This window comes from Gymnoscopelus braueri (genome assembly GCF_963280865.1).
Source record: "Gymnoscopelus braueri genome assembly, chromosome: 2".
Classification (NCBI taxonomy): domain Eukaryota; kingdom Metazoa; phylum Chordata; class Actinopteri; order Myctophiformes; family Myctophidae; genus Gymnoscopelus; species Gymnoscopelus braueri.
This window is the reverse complement of record NC_137604.1, coordinates 1,482,292-1,496,256: the sequence shown is the minus strand read 5'-3', so window position 1 is coordinate 1,496,256 and position 13,965 is coordinate 1,482,292. Positions and strand designations below refer to the sequence as shown.

The 13,965-nt window shown below is 40.1% G+C and overlaps 1 protein-coding gene across 2 annotated transcripts in view; it reads right to left on the bottom strand.

Annotated features, from left to right (window-relative positions):
• Positions 1–6,418: 6,418 nt before the first annotated feature.
• The window catches only part of kif16ba (kinesin family member 16Ba), an 83,751-nt gene continuing 76,204 nt past the window's right edge, over positions 6,419–13,965 (bottom strand). For both annotated transcript variants that reach the window (XM_080418715.1, XM_080418716.1), the window contains exons 30-32: positions 11,323–11,412; positions 9,441–9,524; positions 6,419–7,138 (exon numbers count right to left, since the gene is read on the bottom strand). In XM_080418715.1, the coding sequence (XP_080274841.1) occupies positions 6,914–7,138; positions 9,441–9,524; positions 11,323–11,412 (399 nt within the window). In that variant the 3' untranslated portion in view covers positions 6,419–6,913. The remainder of the gene's footprint in view (positions 7,139–9,440; positions 9,525–11,322; positions 11,413–13,965) is intronic.

Genomic DNA, 13,965 nt, shown 5'->3' with positions numbered 1-13,965 from the left:
GTTGTGTTAATGTCTTAGAGCTGGGGCCTGTTTCACATTGTTGTGTTAATGCCTTAGAGCTGGGGCCTGTTTCACATTGTTGTGTTAATGCCTTAGAGCTGGGGCCTGTTTCACATTGTTGTGTTAATGCCTTAGAGCTGGGGCCTGTTTCACATTGTTGTGTTAATGCTTTAGAGCTGGGCCTGTTTCACCAAACCTAGATTGGGGATTAAGCCGGGATTTATCAGCTATCCCGGATTAATTTATCCAGGATCAGCCATGAATCGGTTTCATGAAAGCTGAGTTATCTCGGCAGATTAATTTAGCCAGTAAACTTGGATATGTTCATCCATGACTGGGTTTCATGAAAGCAATGCCACATTAGTTACCATGGTAATTTACACACACACACACACACACACACACACACACACACACACACACACACACACACACACACACACACACACACACACACACACACACACACACACACACACACACACACACACACACACACACACACACATTGAGTCCTTTCATGTGAATTCACACAGAGACCAAACAGAGACAGAAGTTGCAGAACATTTATTGCTTTGGTTCATGAATGAGGCACAACTTCACTTCAACACTTGACTTGCTGACGACTGTATTCATAAAGAGGTGCTTTTCAGCATTGGTTCTCAAAGTGGGGTCAGGGGACCCCCAGGGGTCCTTGGGGGGATACCAGGGGGTCCCCAGCAAAAGTAGCTTAAAATAGCGTCACCATCGTTTTAACCCCTTTACCCATATTTTATACTTTGGCTATTCAAAAACAGCAGATCTACAAGCTCGTAGCGCAGCACCGGGTGCCGCGCTACGAGCTTGTAGATCTGCTGTTTTTTTTTTATCATGAAAATTTGTGGAAATCTTTGAATTTCTTTGTAACCCATATCTTTGCTTCTGGGGGGTCCCCGGAACAAAAAATTTTGAGATAGGGGGGTCCGCGGCCAAATACATATCATTTTGGGGGTCCTTGACATGAAAAACTTTGAGAACAACTGGTTTACACTTACAGCGTCAGTGTGAATCTATCTTCTTCCCTTATCAAGAAACAATACACAAAGCAACAGTTGGTTTAAAATGCTCTTGTTTCACATCAGTTTAAATTATGATAAAAAAACAAAACAAAAAACAAGTAATCCCAAAGTTAGTGGTTGAAATGTACAAATCCCTTTGATGACATTCAATGTCATTATGTTTAAGCACCGCATTTATACAAGCACCACCTAGAAAACAATGATATAAACATTCATATGTACACGACATGCTTTACAATATGGCTTATTAAAGGACTGTTACGTGATCCGTGTTCAGGCAAACGGCAGAATTAGGACTGAACTGTTTTAGATTCAAAGCAACTAGTGTCTTAATGCAAAGATGAAATATGCCTGATAATCAACCCTTCACTGAATTGTCAATATAGTTAAAATCAGAACCAGTGATTTAATTCTTTAAGTGGAAGACTAGACGCGTTGTTGTTTGTACAGTAGACTAAAGTCATCTGTGGTGATAATATTAAGCTACAGCATAAAGTCACACGCTAATTACCTCGTCGTTATAAATACTCGTCCCAGCGACAATTAGCATTTCACCCGCATTAGCATTAGCACTGTGTCCGAACCAGCTAGCCAAACTAAAACGTACAGATGGTTGATGCGTAGGTAGCAGTTTTGCTAGCAGCTTTGAGCGCATCAGGTTAAACACTCGCAAGGCTGCAAAACAGAGAATATAGGCGGTTAACTGGAACACTCGCCCCAAAACACGCGGAGCGCTCTCGCCCCCAGCGGCGGACCGTTCGTACCGCATGGTGGGAACAGACTATAGGCCCTAATATTAAGTTAGGAAGTAGTTAGCCCCCCCTAGCAGTGGTGTAAAGTAACTAAAGTACATTTACTCAAGTACTGTACTTAAAGGGATACTTCACTTTCACATAAAATAAACATTAAAAATATATATAAAAAAAAAATGAAAGAAGTTATGGCAAAATTAAGGCCCCCTCACACATTAGTAGGACACTCTAATGCGTGAGGGGGCCATGAATTTTCCATTACTTTTTTCATTTATTTTTAATATATTTTTTAAATGTTTCCCCGACCCGAAAGTGAAGTATCCCTTTAAGTACAATTTTGAGGTACTTTTACTTTACTGAAGCATTTCCAATTGTCTATACTTTTACTTCTGCTCCACTACATATCAGAGGCAAATATTGTACTTTTACTCCACTACAATTATTTGAAAACTTTAGTTACTAGTTACTTTGCAGATATAAATCATTACATTATAAAACATACATTAACCACTTTAGCCTTATTTTATACCTAGGCTATTTGAAAATAGCCGATCTACAAGCTCACAACAAGCTCACTACAAGCTACAAGCTCACTACAAGCTCACAACGCGCTTGTAGATCTGCTATTTTCAAACATTTTAGTACTTTTACTTTTGGTACTTTAAGTACATTTTGATACCAAAATGTACTTGTGCGAGGGGGACTTTGGTGGCCAGAAATACAGAGAGTCCGAGGTCGCCGAATTTGACCCGGGGCGAGCGTGTTTCAGGGCGAGCGTTCTTGTATTCAATAGCTGCTGTGCAGTATAAAGCCGATGTAAATAACTCACAGCGCGTCACATCGCGTCGTGTGTTAGATCTCCTATTTTCACACACGTTACCAAAACAAAAGTATAAAATAGGTCTTAATTGGTTTAGGACCATTAGGCTAAGCACTCGTTCACAGAACATAAGAGATGATTTCATCCAAAGTGTCTTACAGTAACGTCGTCATTTATGTTGTAGTGTCCCTTTATACGTCTGCTACTTATTTTAACTAATAAATGGTTATTTTATCCAATGTGTGTTTGGTAGAGAACACAATATAACTACATGAGCAGGTTGGAGGTCAGGTGGTCTCTGAGCTCTACTCTTATTGAGACCTTTACACCCTGATGTCTGGTAGGTAACAGGAAGAGTGGGCACTAAAGAAGAGTGGGCACTAAAGAAGAGTGGGCACTAAAGAAGAGTGGGCACTAAAGTTCACATCATGTATACTTTACATTACTTTAAAAAAAACTTTTTTGAAATAAATGCACATTTTACATGGAGGCGCCCACTCTTCTTGTATCCATCAGGTAGAGGACTAGTAGTACTGCCTGAAGATCACAAGCTCAATATCTCCCCTGAGGTGGCGTGGACTCTCTTGCAGTAGATTGGTTTGGGTTTGAATCCCAAGGGTTTAAATTCAAAATTGCAATTAGGATATATAAAACTTACAGACTGTAGCTTTAGCAACTGTTAGTAATATACAGATAAAATAGATGTAATAATAATTTGTTATTGTATAATGACTTGTGTAATTATTGAATAATAAGGCAGTAATAATAATAATGTGTTATAGTATAATGACTGGTGTAATTATTGAATAATAAGGCAGTCATAATAATAATGTGTTATAGTATAATGACTGGTGTAATTCTTGAATAATAAGGCAGTCATAATTATATATAATAAGGCAGTAAAAAACTTTTTTTTTCTCCTTTTAAAAAAACAACAACAATAGTATTTGAAGTTGTGTAACAACGATTGGCAGTTAACCCTTTAAGACCGGGAAAGCATCATCTGTGTCATTTAAAGATGTCTTTGGGCTATTCAGAAATAGCAGATCTACAAGCTCATGAGCTTGAAGATCTGCAATTGTTTGAATAGAAATCTAAAATGACAGACATGCGTTCCCGGATTCAAAGGGTTAATAATAGTTACTAGTGGCAGTTATAAAGTTACTACAGACTGTGTTGATTTTTACAGAACATTATGAATAACGTTCCATTTAGTTTGAGTCATATTTTAGTCGTGTGAAATGTTTAACTTTTAGTCCAGTTTTAGTCGACTAAATATCATAAGATTACAGTCGAGTAAATCCACAGTTGATTTAGTCGACTAAAATGTATTATTGGCGGGCGGTGCCGTGATGGCGTCGTAATGGCAGATTTTACACTCGCATCCCGAAAATATATGATCTGCTGCGACGCGTTGTGAGCTTGTAGATCAGCTATTTTTGGGCTGAGTACTGGATCTCTTCTCCAAAAAAAAAATTGTCAGTATATTTAGTCATAGCTTTTGATCTAGTTTTTCGTCAGTGAAAAAAGGTAGTTGACACTGACAGACATTTTCTTCCATAGTTTTAGTCGACAAAATGAACAATATCTGGTTATTATTTTACATTTTACTTCTTTAAATGACTGTTTTAGATTCCCTGGCCCCAGTGGAAATGTGTCCACCCGTATAATAACTGTAATATGTTTTATGTAGATTATATGACATGAATCTATATGCTGTCAATGCTGTCTGAAACTTAAAGGATAACGTCACTAAGTTTCAACCGTATCTTCATAGAATTGGTCCTCATTATAATCATTGTGGGATCGCTTTAGCGATCACACTGATGTTATCTTCACTAGTTATTATTATTATTATTATTCCGCCCGTTTTTGGATTGGTCAAGCTTCACGTGACATCACAATATGTAATATAAATAGGTAAGACAGAATTAATAAGGAACAATACTTTCTAGTGTGATACTATCAACATTCATCCTTAGCGATCCCACACTGTTTCTTCAGGAACAGTACTTTCTAGTTATAATATAATATTATATCTAATTAATGCTCATTATAATATATTATTATATCTAATGCTCATTATAATATTATATTATATCTAATGCTCATTATAATATATTATATCTAATGCTCATTATAATATATTATATCTAATGCTCATTATAATATTATATTATATCTAATGCTCATTATAATATATTATTATATCTAATGCTCATTATAATATTATATTATATCTAATGCTCATTATAATATATTATATCTAATGCTCATTATAATATATTATATCTAATGCTCATTATAATATTATATTATATCTAATGCTCATTATAATATTATATCTAATGCTCATTATAATATAATATTATATCTAATGCTCATTATAATATATTATATCTAATGCTCATTATAATATTATATTATATCTAATGCTCATTATAATATTATATTATATCTAATGCTCATTATAATATTATATTATATCTAATGCTCATTATAATATATTATATCTAATGCTCATTATAATATTATATTATATCTAATGCTCATTATATTATATTATATCTAATGCTCATTATAATATTATATTATATAAGCCTGATGATGTAATCGGTAGGCAGGTTTCTGAACTGTCCACAGGCTCACCAATGTGTGAAAGGTGTCATATATATATATATATATATATATATATATATATATATATATTCTATAATGAACATAAGTGAGGACCAATTATACAACTATAAGGTTGCAAAACAAAGCGCTCCTTTAATCCTTACGACGGCCACACAATGGCGTGTGGTTCGCCACTTGCCGAAAAAAATAAAATCTCAGATCTACAAGCTTAACAAAGCCCTGCCTGATAAAGGTAGCAGTAGTTTTATGTTTCTTGAATTCATTTCTATGTTTGGTATGACCATCAAATACGTTCAATGCACTTGAACCCTAAAAAGGTAATTTTTGGCGAAAAAATACTTTGCGGACCTAGTACAGAGCCCTGGGGGACCCCAGTCAACTAAGTGATATTGCACCCAAACCCTGTTTTAATGAAGCTGAGGACACAATAAACATGATGTTGGTGTGTTTTGTGTTTTTTTCTGTGTTTTGATCTTTTGAACATGATTTCGGCAACTGTAACAAAAATGTCACACCCCTCTCTTCCCTGACCACTTGGTAAAGTCTGACTAGGTGTTTGACCGTCTTTAACCATTATTTTAAGCTTTTCAAAAATAGCAGATCTACAAGCTCATAGCGCGGCACCGAGCTATGAGCTTGTAGAACAACATATTTCGATGGGGGTCGGCGGCCAAAAACATAAATCTTGGGGGACCTTGCGATGCAGATGCGGACCCCCCCCCCCTCCCCCATCTCTAAATATGTTGTTCCAGGAACAAAGACGAAAATCTGCAACCGAAAATGCACACATTTTCACGTTTTACCTTTTTTTCAAAATAGCAGATCTACGAGCTCATAGCACTCTGTGCCGCGATATGAGCTTGTAGATCTGATATTTTGAATAGCCACATGTTGAATTCCCATTGAATTGGAATGGGTTAACAAGGTGATTGATATCAGCTGGAGGAGAAGGTCTGACTGGAACTACAGGAAACATGGGGGCTGTAGTCCATTGTAGTCTTTATATTATATAATATATAAAGACTACATTGTAGTCTTTATTTTATACTTTGGCTTTTCAAAAAAAATAGCAGATCTAAAAAATAGCAGATCTACAAGCTCGCCGCGCTATGAGCTTGTAGATCTGCTATTTTTTTTTAATGGCCATGCGTTCCCATTGACATCAGTTGGAGGAGAAGGTCTGACTGGAACTACAGGAAACATGGGGGCTGTAGTCCATTGTAGTCCATTGTAGTCCAGGAAGAACTGACATCCTGTACGATGATGTCGCAGTTGCCGAAATCGTGTTCAAAATATAAAAACAGGGGAAAAAAACACAAAACACACGACACTACACACTACACACTACACACTACACAGCATCATGTTTATTATGTCCTCAACTTCGGGTGAAACAGGGTTTGGGTGCAAACTCGGCAAAGTTGTCCTTTAAATCTCAAATCGTCCCAAACTGAAAGCCTTGTTTGTTGCGTTTGGCGTTAATTAACGTGTGCTTTGCCACGGTACGGCGGTCCACAGCTCCACAGCATCTGGTGGGTTCTGGCTTTCATTCAGACGGTGGTCTCGTTTGGCCGCTCAACGCTGAGACCCCGGTAAGGCACTGTGGAGCTTCTTTGGGTCGGGGGGGCGGGTCAGGGGGCGGGTCAGCCTGTACCGTGGCTGCTGTAGTCGAACACGCCCTTCTTGAAGAAGGGGGAGAACTCACAGATGGAGTGTTTGCTCAGACCCGGACCCAGACCCGGATCCGGATCCAGGCCTAGACCCAGACCCGGATCCAGACCCGGACCCTGGCCACTGGCCGACGCCTCGGACCGCAGCGGAGATCCTCCGGACGACAGCATCACCTGGAAGAAGCTCTTCAGGTAGCGCTGGGGAGAGAGAACAGAACAGATTCACAATGAATGTACCCGTTTAGCAGATCTATATGCTTTCATATACAGTGTACAGTATGTATGTATTTATACACGACTCCCGACTCCCCCGCCAAGGACTCTAGGCCAGGGGTCTTCAACAGGGGGTCCGGGACCCCTTGGGGGTCCTCAGAGTTACTACAGGGGGGCCTCCAAATCTTAGTGTGATAGGATTTTTTTTTACATTAACACATTGATCGCCAGAGGTTAATCTCATAATGTACTCACCAGTGCCAACGTTTTATTGTTGCTTTTTGTTTTTTTCACGTCGCCATAGACCTCGTTAAAATCCTTAAGATTGAGCCGTGCACTGTTTGTAAACATCGCGGACATCTCCCTGCGTCTACCAGTCCAAACCACGTGTCAAACGGAGCCGCCATGTTGTAGTTAGAACGGTTTATGTTAAACAGTGATCAGCGAGGAGAAAAACTACAATCGAAGAAAATGGCGTTTCAGTGTGCGCTTTAGAATGGAGGCCTACGGGATCGGCAAAACGTGATCCTGAATAATTCCGTTTCCGGTGGTGTTACAATGAAATGTGCCGTACTAGAAAATTGAAAAAAGTTTTTTTTTCAAAAAAAAGGAAAAAGCACCACAGCCCGTAGGCTACGGGATCGGCGCTATACGGTTGGATTTATCGGCCCGTAGGCTACGGGCCTGGCGGTGAGAGTGTTAACCACTTGAACCCTAGCATCCCTTTTTCTGAGGAGAACTTTAGCCAAAAATAGCAGATCTACAAGCTCACAACGCCTCGCGCTGCGAGGCGTTGTGAGCTTGTAGATCTGCTATTTTTGGCAAAGAGGTATAGGTGTAGAGGGAAAAAAGTGCAGACCAAGTAAACAAAAAATCTGAAACACAATTTTATACAATATAGAGGGGGTCCCTGCTTCATCTCTCTCTCGGCTAGGGGGTCCTTGGCCTGAAAACGTTGAAGACCCCTGCTCTAGGCTATAGTTCTCAACGGGCCTGAAAATTAAGGCCCGGCCCCAACTCGGCCCTACTGGGCCGGCCCGAGGCTCGGCCCGAACAATTACCATACGTTTAGGCCAGAAAACCAGAAAAGGTGTCATTGTGTGCTTAGTGTCCTCAAAGTCACGCATCCAACAAGCTTTGAACTGAGCAGCTTGGACCTTCCGTTCCAGAGACAATGGCCCAAACATCTTGAAAATGGCCATTGTCGCCCGATTTTCTATAATAACACAGGCTTGTAAGGTCAGACGGACAAACTAGATACCTGAGTAAAGTTCACTTTGAGCTGCATCCAACATTTTCACGGCCATTTCCATCAGCCTTACCGTTAGTGAAAATGAAATATATTTTTTTTTCTTCACGGAACCCGAGCCTCGGCCCGGCCCGACTAAATAGCATATATTTTGGGCCCTGCCCGGCCCAAAAACGTTGGGTCGGGCAGAATTTGAGAACTCCACTCTAGGCTAAGCAAGAGCTGTTTTCCAGGCAGCTGTCGGATCACTAAATGAGGACACGGTCAAAACACAAAGAACAAGAGCAGAGGAACAAACACAAGCGAAGGAAGTGACATAGTCTGTATATGTGCTTGACCCAAGAGGCCAGCCTGACATATTTACATTGAAGCCGATACGGCAGAGAGACAGTTCATATGAATGGCCTGTAGGTGGCCTGCAGGTGTCAGAAAGAATATTCTCTCATTGTAAGCGGATGGGTTTTCTGACGAACTTTAGACTAGATTTTCTTACCTTAATATGGTCATAAATTCTATATGCTTCCAGTCGCTAGTTTAAAGTCTCCTTTCAATCATCATGATATGAGTTTTACTAAATTATGGTCCCAATTATTCTAAAACTGATGATAAAGTAGGCTATGCTCCAGGAGGGGCGGGATGATTTGATTGACAACCTACACAACCAATAGCATTCTTTGAGGATTGTTTTCCGGTTCCCTGGTCACATGTCTGGTTGACCCGCCCCCGCTTTGGTCACATGTCTGGTCTCAAGCAATAGCGTTTGAGTTCCGACGTGCCCAATGGTATATATTAAAGATGGCGGATTGCACGTTCCTGAACAATTGGATTCATTTACGGTCTGTAGAAACCAATGGCGTGACGCTGTCCATTCTTTTTATACAGGCTATGGCTTGACCACATTGTTGCTTGATTAGATATGTATCTGCCATGACCTGTCCATGACCTACTGTATGAATAACCTTCATTGTGATGTAAATATGGTGGAACACACATTGTCAATGTTACATCAGGAGCAATGGAGGTCAGACGAAGTCTTACCTCCAAGTGAGTGCGTCGCTCGGCAACCATCCTCTCGTCTCTGTTCCCAAACAGCTTCTTAGGAGGAAACTCTAAGGCTGCCAGCTGCAAGGGAACGCAATACACACCCCTTTAAATGTAAATACACACCCCTTTAAATGTAATACACACCCCTTTAAATGTAAATACACACCCCTTTAAATGTAATACACACCCCTTTAAATGTAAATACACACCCCTTAAAATGTAAATACACACCCCTTTAAATGTAAGGGAACGCAACAAACACCCCTTTAAATGTAAATACACACCCCTTTAAATGTAAAGGAACGCAACACACACCCCTTTAAATGCTATGTAACTTCAGTATTTTTTATAAAGTCATAGTCTAACTTCAGTATTGTTTATAAAGTCATAGTCCAACTTCAGATTTTTTTATAAAGTAGTCTAATTTCGGTATTTTTTATAAAGTCATAGTCTAACTTCAGTAGGTTTGATAAAGTCATAGTCTAACTTCAGTAGGTGGAATTAAGTCATAGTCTAACTTCAGTAGGTGGAATAAAGTCATAGTCTAACTTCAGTAGGTTTGATAAAGTCATAGTCTAACTTCAGTAGGTGGAATAAAGTCATAGTCTAACTTCAGTAGGTGGAATTAAGTCATAGTCTAACTTCAGTAGGTGGAATAAAGTCATAGTCTAACTTCAGTAGGTTTAATAAAGCCATAGTCTAACTTCAGTAGGTGGAATTAAGCCATAGTCTAACTTCAGTAGGTTTGATAAAGTCATAGTATAACTTCAGTAGGTTTAATAAAGTCATGGTCTAACTTCAGTAGGTTTAATAAAGTCTAACTTCGGTAGGTTTAATAAAGCCATAGTCTAACTTCAGTAGGTTTAATAAAGTCATAGTCTAACTTCAGTAGGTTTAATAAAGCCATAGTCTAACTTCAGTAGGTTTAATAAAGTCATGGTCTAACTTCAGTAGGTTTAATAAAGCCATAGTCTAACTTCAGTAGGTTTAATAAAGCCATAGTCTAACTTCAGTAGGTTTAATAAAGTCATGGTCTAACTTCAGTAGGTTTAATAAAGCCATAGTCTAACTTCAGTAGGTTTAATAAAGTCATGGTCTAACTTCAGTAGGTTTAATAAAGCCATAGTCTAACTTCAGTAGGTAGAATAAAGTCATGGTCTAACTCCAGTAGGTTTAATAAAGTCATAGTCTAACTTCAGTAGGTTTAATAAAGTCATAGTCTAACTTCAGTAGGTTTAATAAAGTCATAGTCTAACGTCAGTAGGTTTGATAAAGTCATAGTCTAACTTCAGTAGGTTTGATAAAGTCATAGTCTAACTTCAGTAGGTTTAATAAAGTCATAGTCTAACTTCAGTAGGTTTAATAAAGTCATAGTCTAACTTCAGTAGGTTTGATAAAGTCATAGTCTAACTTCAGTAGGTTTAATAAAGTCATAGTCTAACTTCAGTAGGTTTAATAAAGTCATAGTCTAACTTCAGTAGGTTTAATAAAGTCATAGTCTAACTTCAGTAGGTTTAATAAAGTCATAGTCTAACTTCAGTAGGTTTAATAAAGTCATAGTCTAACTTCAGTAGGTGGAATAAAGTCATAGTCTAACTTCAGTAGGTTTAATAAAGTCATAGTCTAACTTCAGTAGGTGGAATAAAGTCATAGTCTAACTTCAGTAGGTTTAATAAAGTCATAGTCTAACTTCAGTAGGTTTGATAAAGTCATAGTCTAACTTCAGTAGGTGGAATAAAGTCATAGTCTAACTTCAGTAGGTGGAATAAAGTCATAGTCTAACTTCAGTAGGTGGAATAAAGTCATAGTCTAACTTCAGTAGGTTTAATAAAGTCATAGTCTAACTTCAGTAGGTGGAATAAAGTCATAGTCTAACCTGTGGGTATTTACACTTCAGACTCTTGTGCATTTCTCTGAAGCGGCTGTAACGTCTGAACACCGTCCATGTTTCATCCAGAACGCTGATCTGAGTAACACACAATACATTACAATTAGATTACACACAGTAATCTGAGTAACATACAAGACATTACAATTAGATTACACACAGTAATCTGAGTAACATACAAGACATTACAATTAGATTACACACAGTAATCTGAGTAACATACAAGACATTACAATTAGATTACAGACAGTAATTTGAGTAACATACAAGACATTACAATTAGATTACACACAGTAATCTGAGTAACATACAAGACATTACAATTAGATTACAGACAGTAATCTAAGTAACATACAAGACATTAAAATTAGATTACAGACAGTAATCTAAGTAACATACACGACATTACAATTAGATTACACACAGTAATCTAAGTAACATACAAGACATTACAATTAGATTACACACAGTAATCTGAGTAACATACAAGACATTACAATTAGATTACAGACAGTAATCTAAGTAACATACAATACATTACATTAGATACACAGTAATCTGAATAACACACATAAGATTACATTTACAGTAGAGACAGAGAGACAGACAGACAGACAGACAGACAGACAGACAGACAGACAGACAGACAGACAGACAGACAGACAGACAGACAGCTACAGAGTGAAGTCTTTACAGTAACTATTTGCTGAGACCCTGGATAATCATACAGTGTGTTAGACTTTCCTCCTTCATTGGTCCCTAGCACTCACCTCTCCTTGTACCTCACCCCCTAACACTCACCTCTCCTTGTACCTCACCTCCTAGCACTCACCTCTCCTTGTACCTCACCCCCTAGCACTCACCTCTCCTTGTACCTCACCTCCTAGCACTCACCTCTCCTTGTACCTCACCCCCTAACACTCACCTCTCCTTGTACCTCACCTCCTAGCACTCACCTCTCCTTGTACCTCACCCCCTAACACTCACCTCTCCTTGTACCTCACCTCCTAGCACTCACCTCTCCTTGTACCTCACCCCCTAGCACTCACCTCTCCTTGTACCTCACCTCCTAGCACTCACCTCTCCTTGTACCTCACCTCCTAGCACTCACCTCTCCTTGTACCTCACCTCCTAGCACTCACCTCTCCTTGTACCTCACCTCCTAGCACTCACCTCTCCTTGTACCTCACTTCCTAGCACTCACCTCTCCTTGTATCACTTCTTGTACCTCACCTCCTAGCACTCACCTCTCCTTGTATCACTAATTGTACCTCACCCCCTAGCACTCACCTCTCCTTGTACCTCACTTCCTAGCACTCACCTCTCCTTGTACCTCACTTCCTAGCACTCACCTCTCCTTGTATCACTAATTGTACCTCACCCCCTAGCACTCACCTCTCCTTGTACCTCACCTCCTAGCACTCACCTCTCCTTGTATCACTAATTGTACCTCACCTCCTAGCACTCACCTCTCCTTGTACCTCACTTCCTAGCACTCACCTCTCCTTGTATCACTAATTGTACCTCACCCCCTAGCACTCACCTCTCCTTGTACCTCACTTCCTAGCACTCACCTCTCCTTGTACCTCACCTCTCCTTGTATCACTAATTGTACCTCAGCCCCTAGCACTCACCTCTCCTTGTACCTCACCTCCTAGCACTCACCTCTCCTTGTACCTCACCCCTAGCACTCACCTCTCCTTGTACCTCACTTCCTAGCACTCACCTCTCCTTGTATCACTAATTGTACCTCACCTCCTAGCACTCACCTCTCCTTGTACTTCACTTCCTAGCACTCACCTCTCCTTGTATCACTAATTGTACCTCACCCCCTAGCACTCACCTCTCCTTGTACCTCACTTCCTAGCACTCACCTCTCCTTGTACCTCACTTCCTAGCACTCACCTCTCCTTCTACCTCACCTCCTAGCACTCACCTCTCCTTGTATCACTAATTGTACCTCACCCCCTACCACTCACCTCTCCTTGCACCTCACTTCCTAGCACTCACCTCTCCTTGTATCACTAATTGTACCTCACCCCCTAGCACTCACCTCTCCTTGTACCTCACCTCCTAGCACTCACCTCTCCTTGTATCACTAATTGTACCTCACCCCCTAGCACTCACCTCTCCTTGTACCTCACCCCCTAGCACTCACCTCTCCTTGTACCTCACTTCCTAGCACTCACCTCTCCTTGTATCACTAATTGTACCTCACCTCCTAGCACTCACCTCTCCTTGTACTTCACTTCCTAGCACTCACCTCTCCTTGTATCACTAATTGTACCTCACCCCCTAGCACTCACCTCTCCTTGTACCTCACTTCCTAGCACTCACCTCTCCTTGTACCTCACTTCCTAGCACTCACCTCTCCTTGCACCTCACTTCCTAGCACTCACCTCTCCTTGTATCACTAATTGTACCTCACCCCCTAGCACTCACCTCTCCTTGTACCTCACCTCCTAGCACTCACCTCTCCTTGTATCACTAATTATACCTCACCCCCTAGCACTCACCTCTCCTTGTACCTCACCCCCTAGCACTCACCTCTCCTTGTACCTCACCTCCTAGCACTCACCTCTCCTTGTACCTCACCTCCTAGCACTCACCTCTCCTTGTACCTCACCTCCT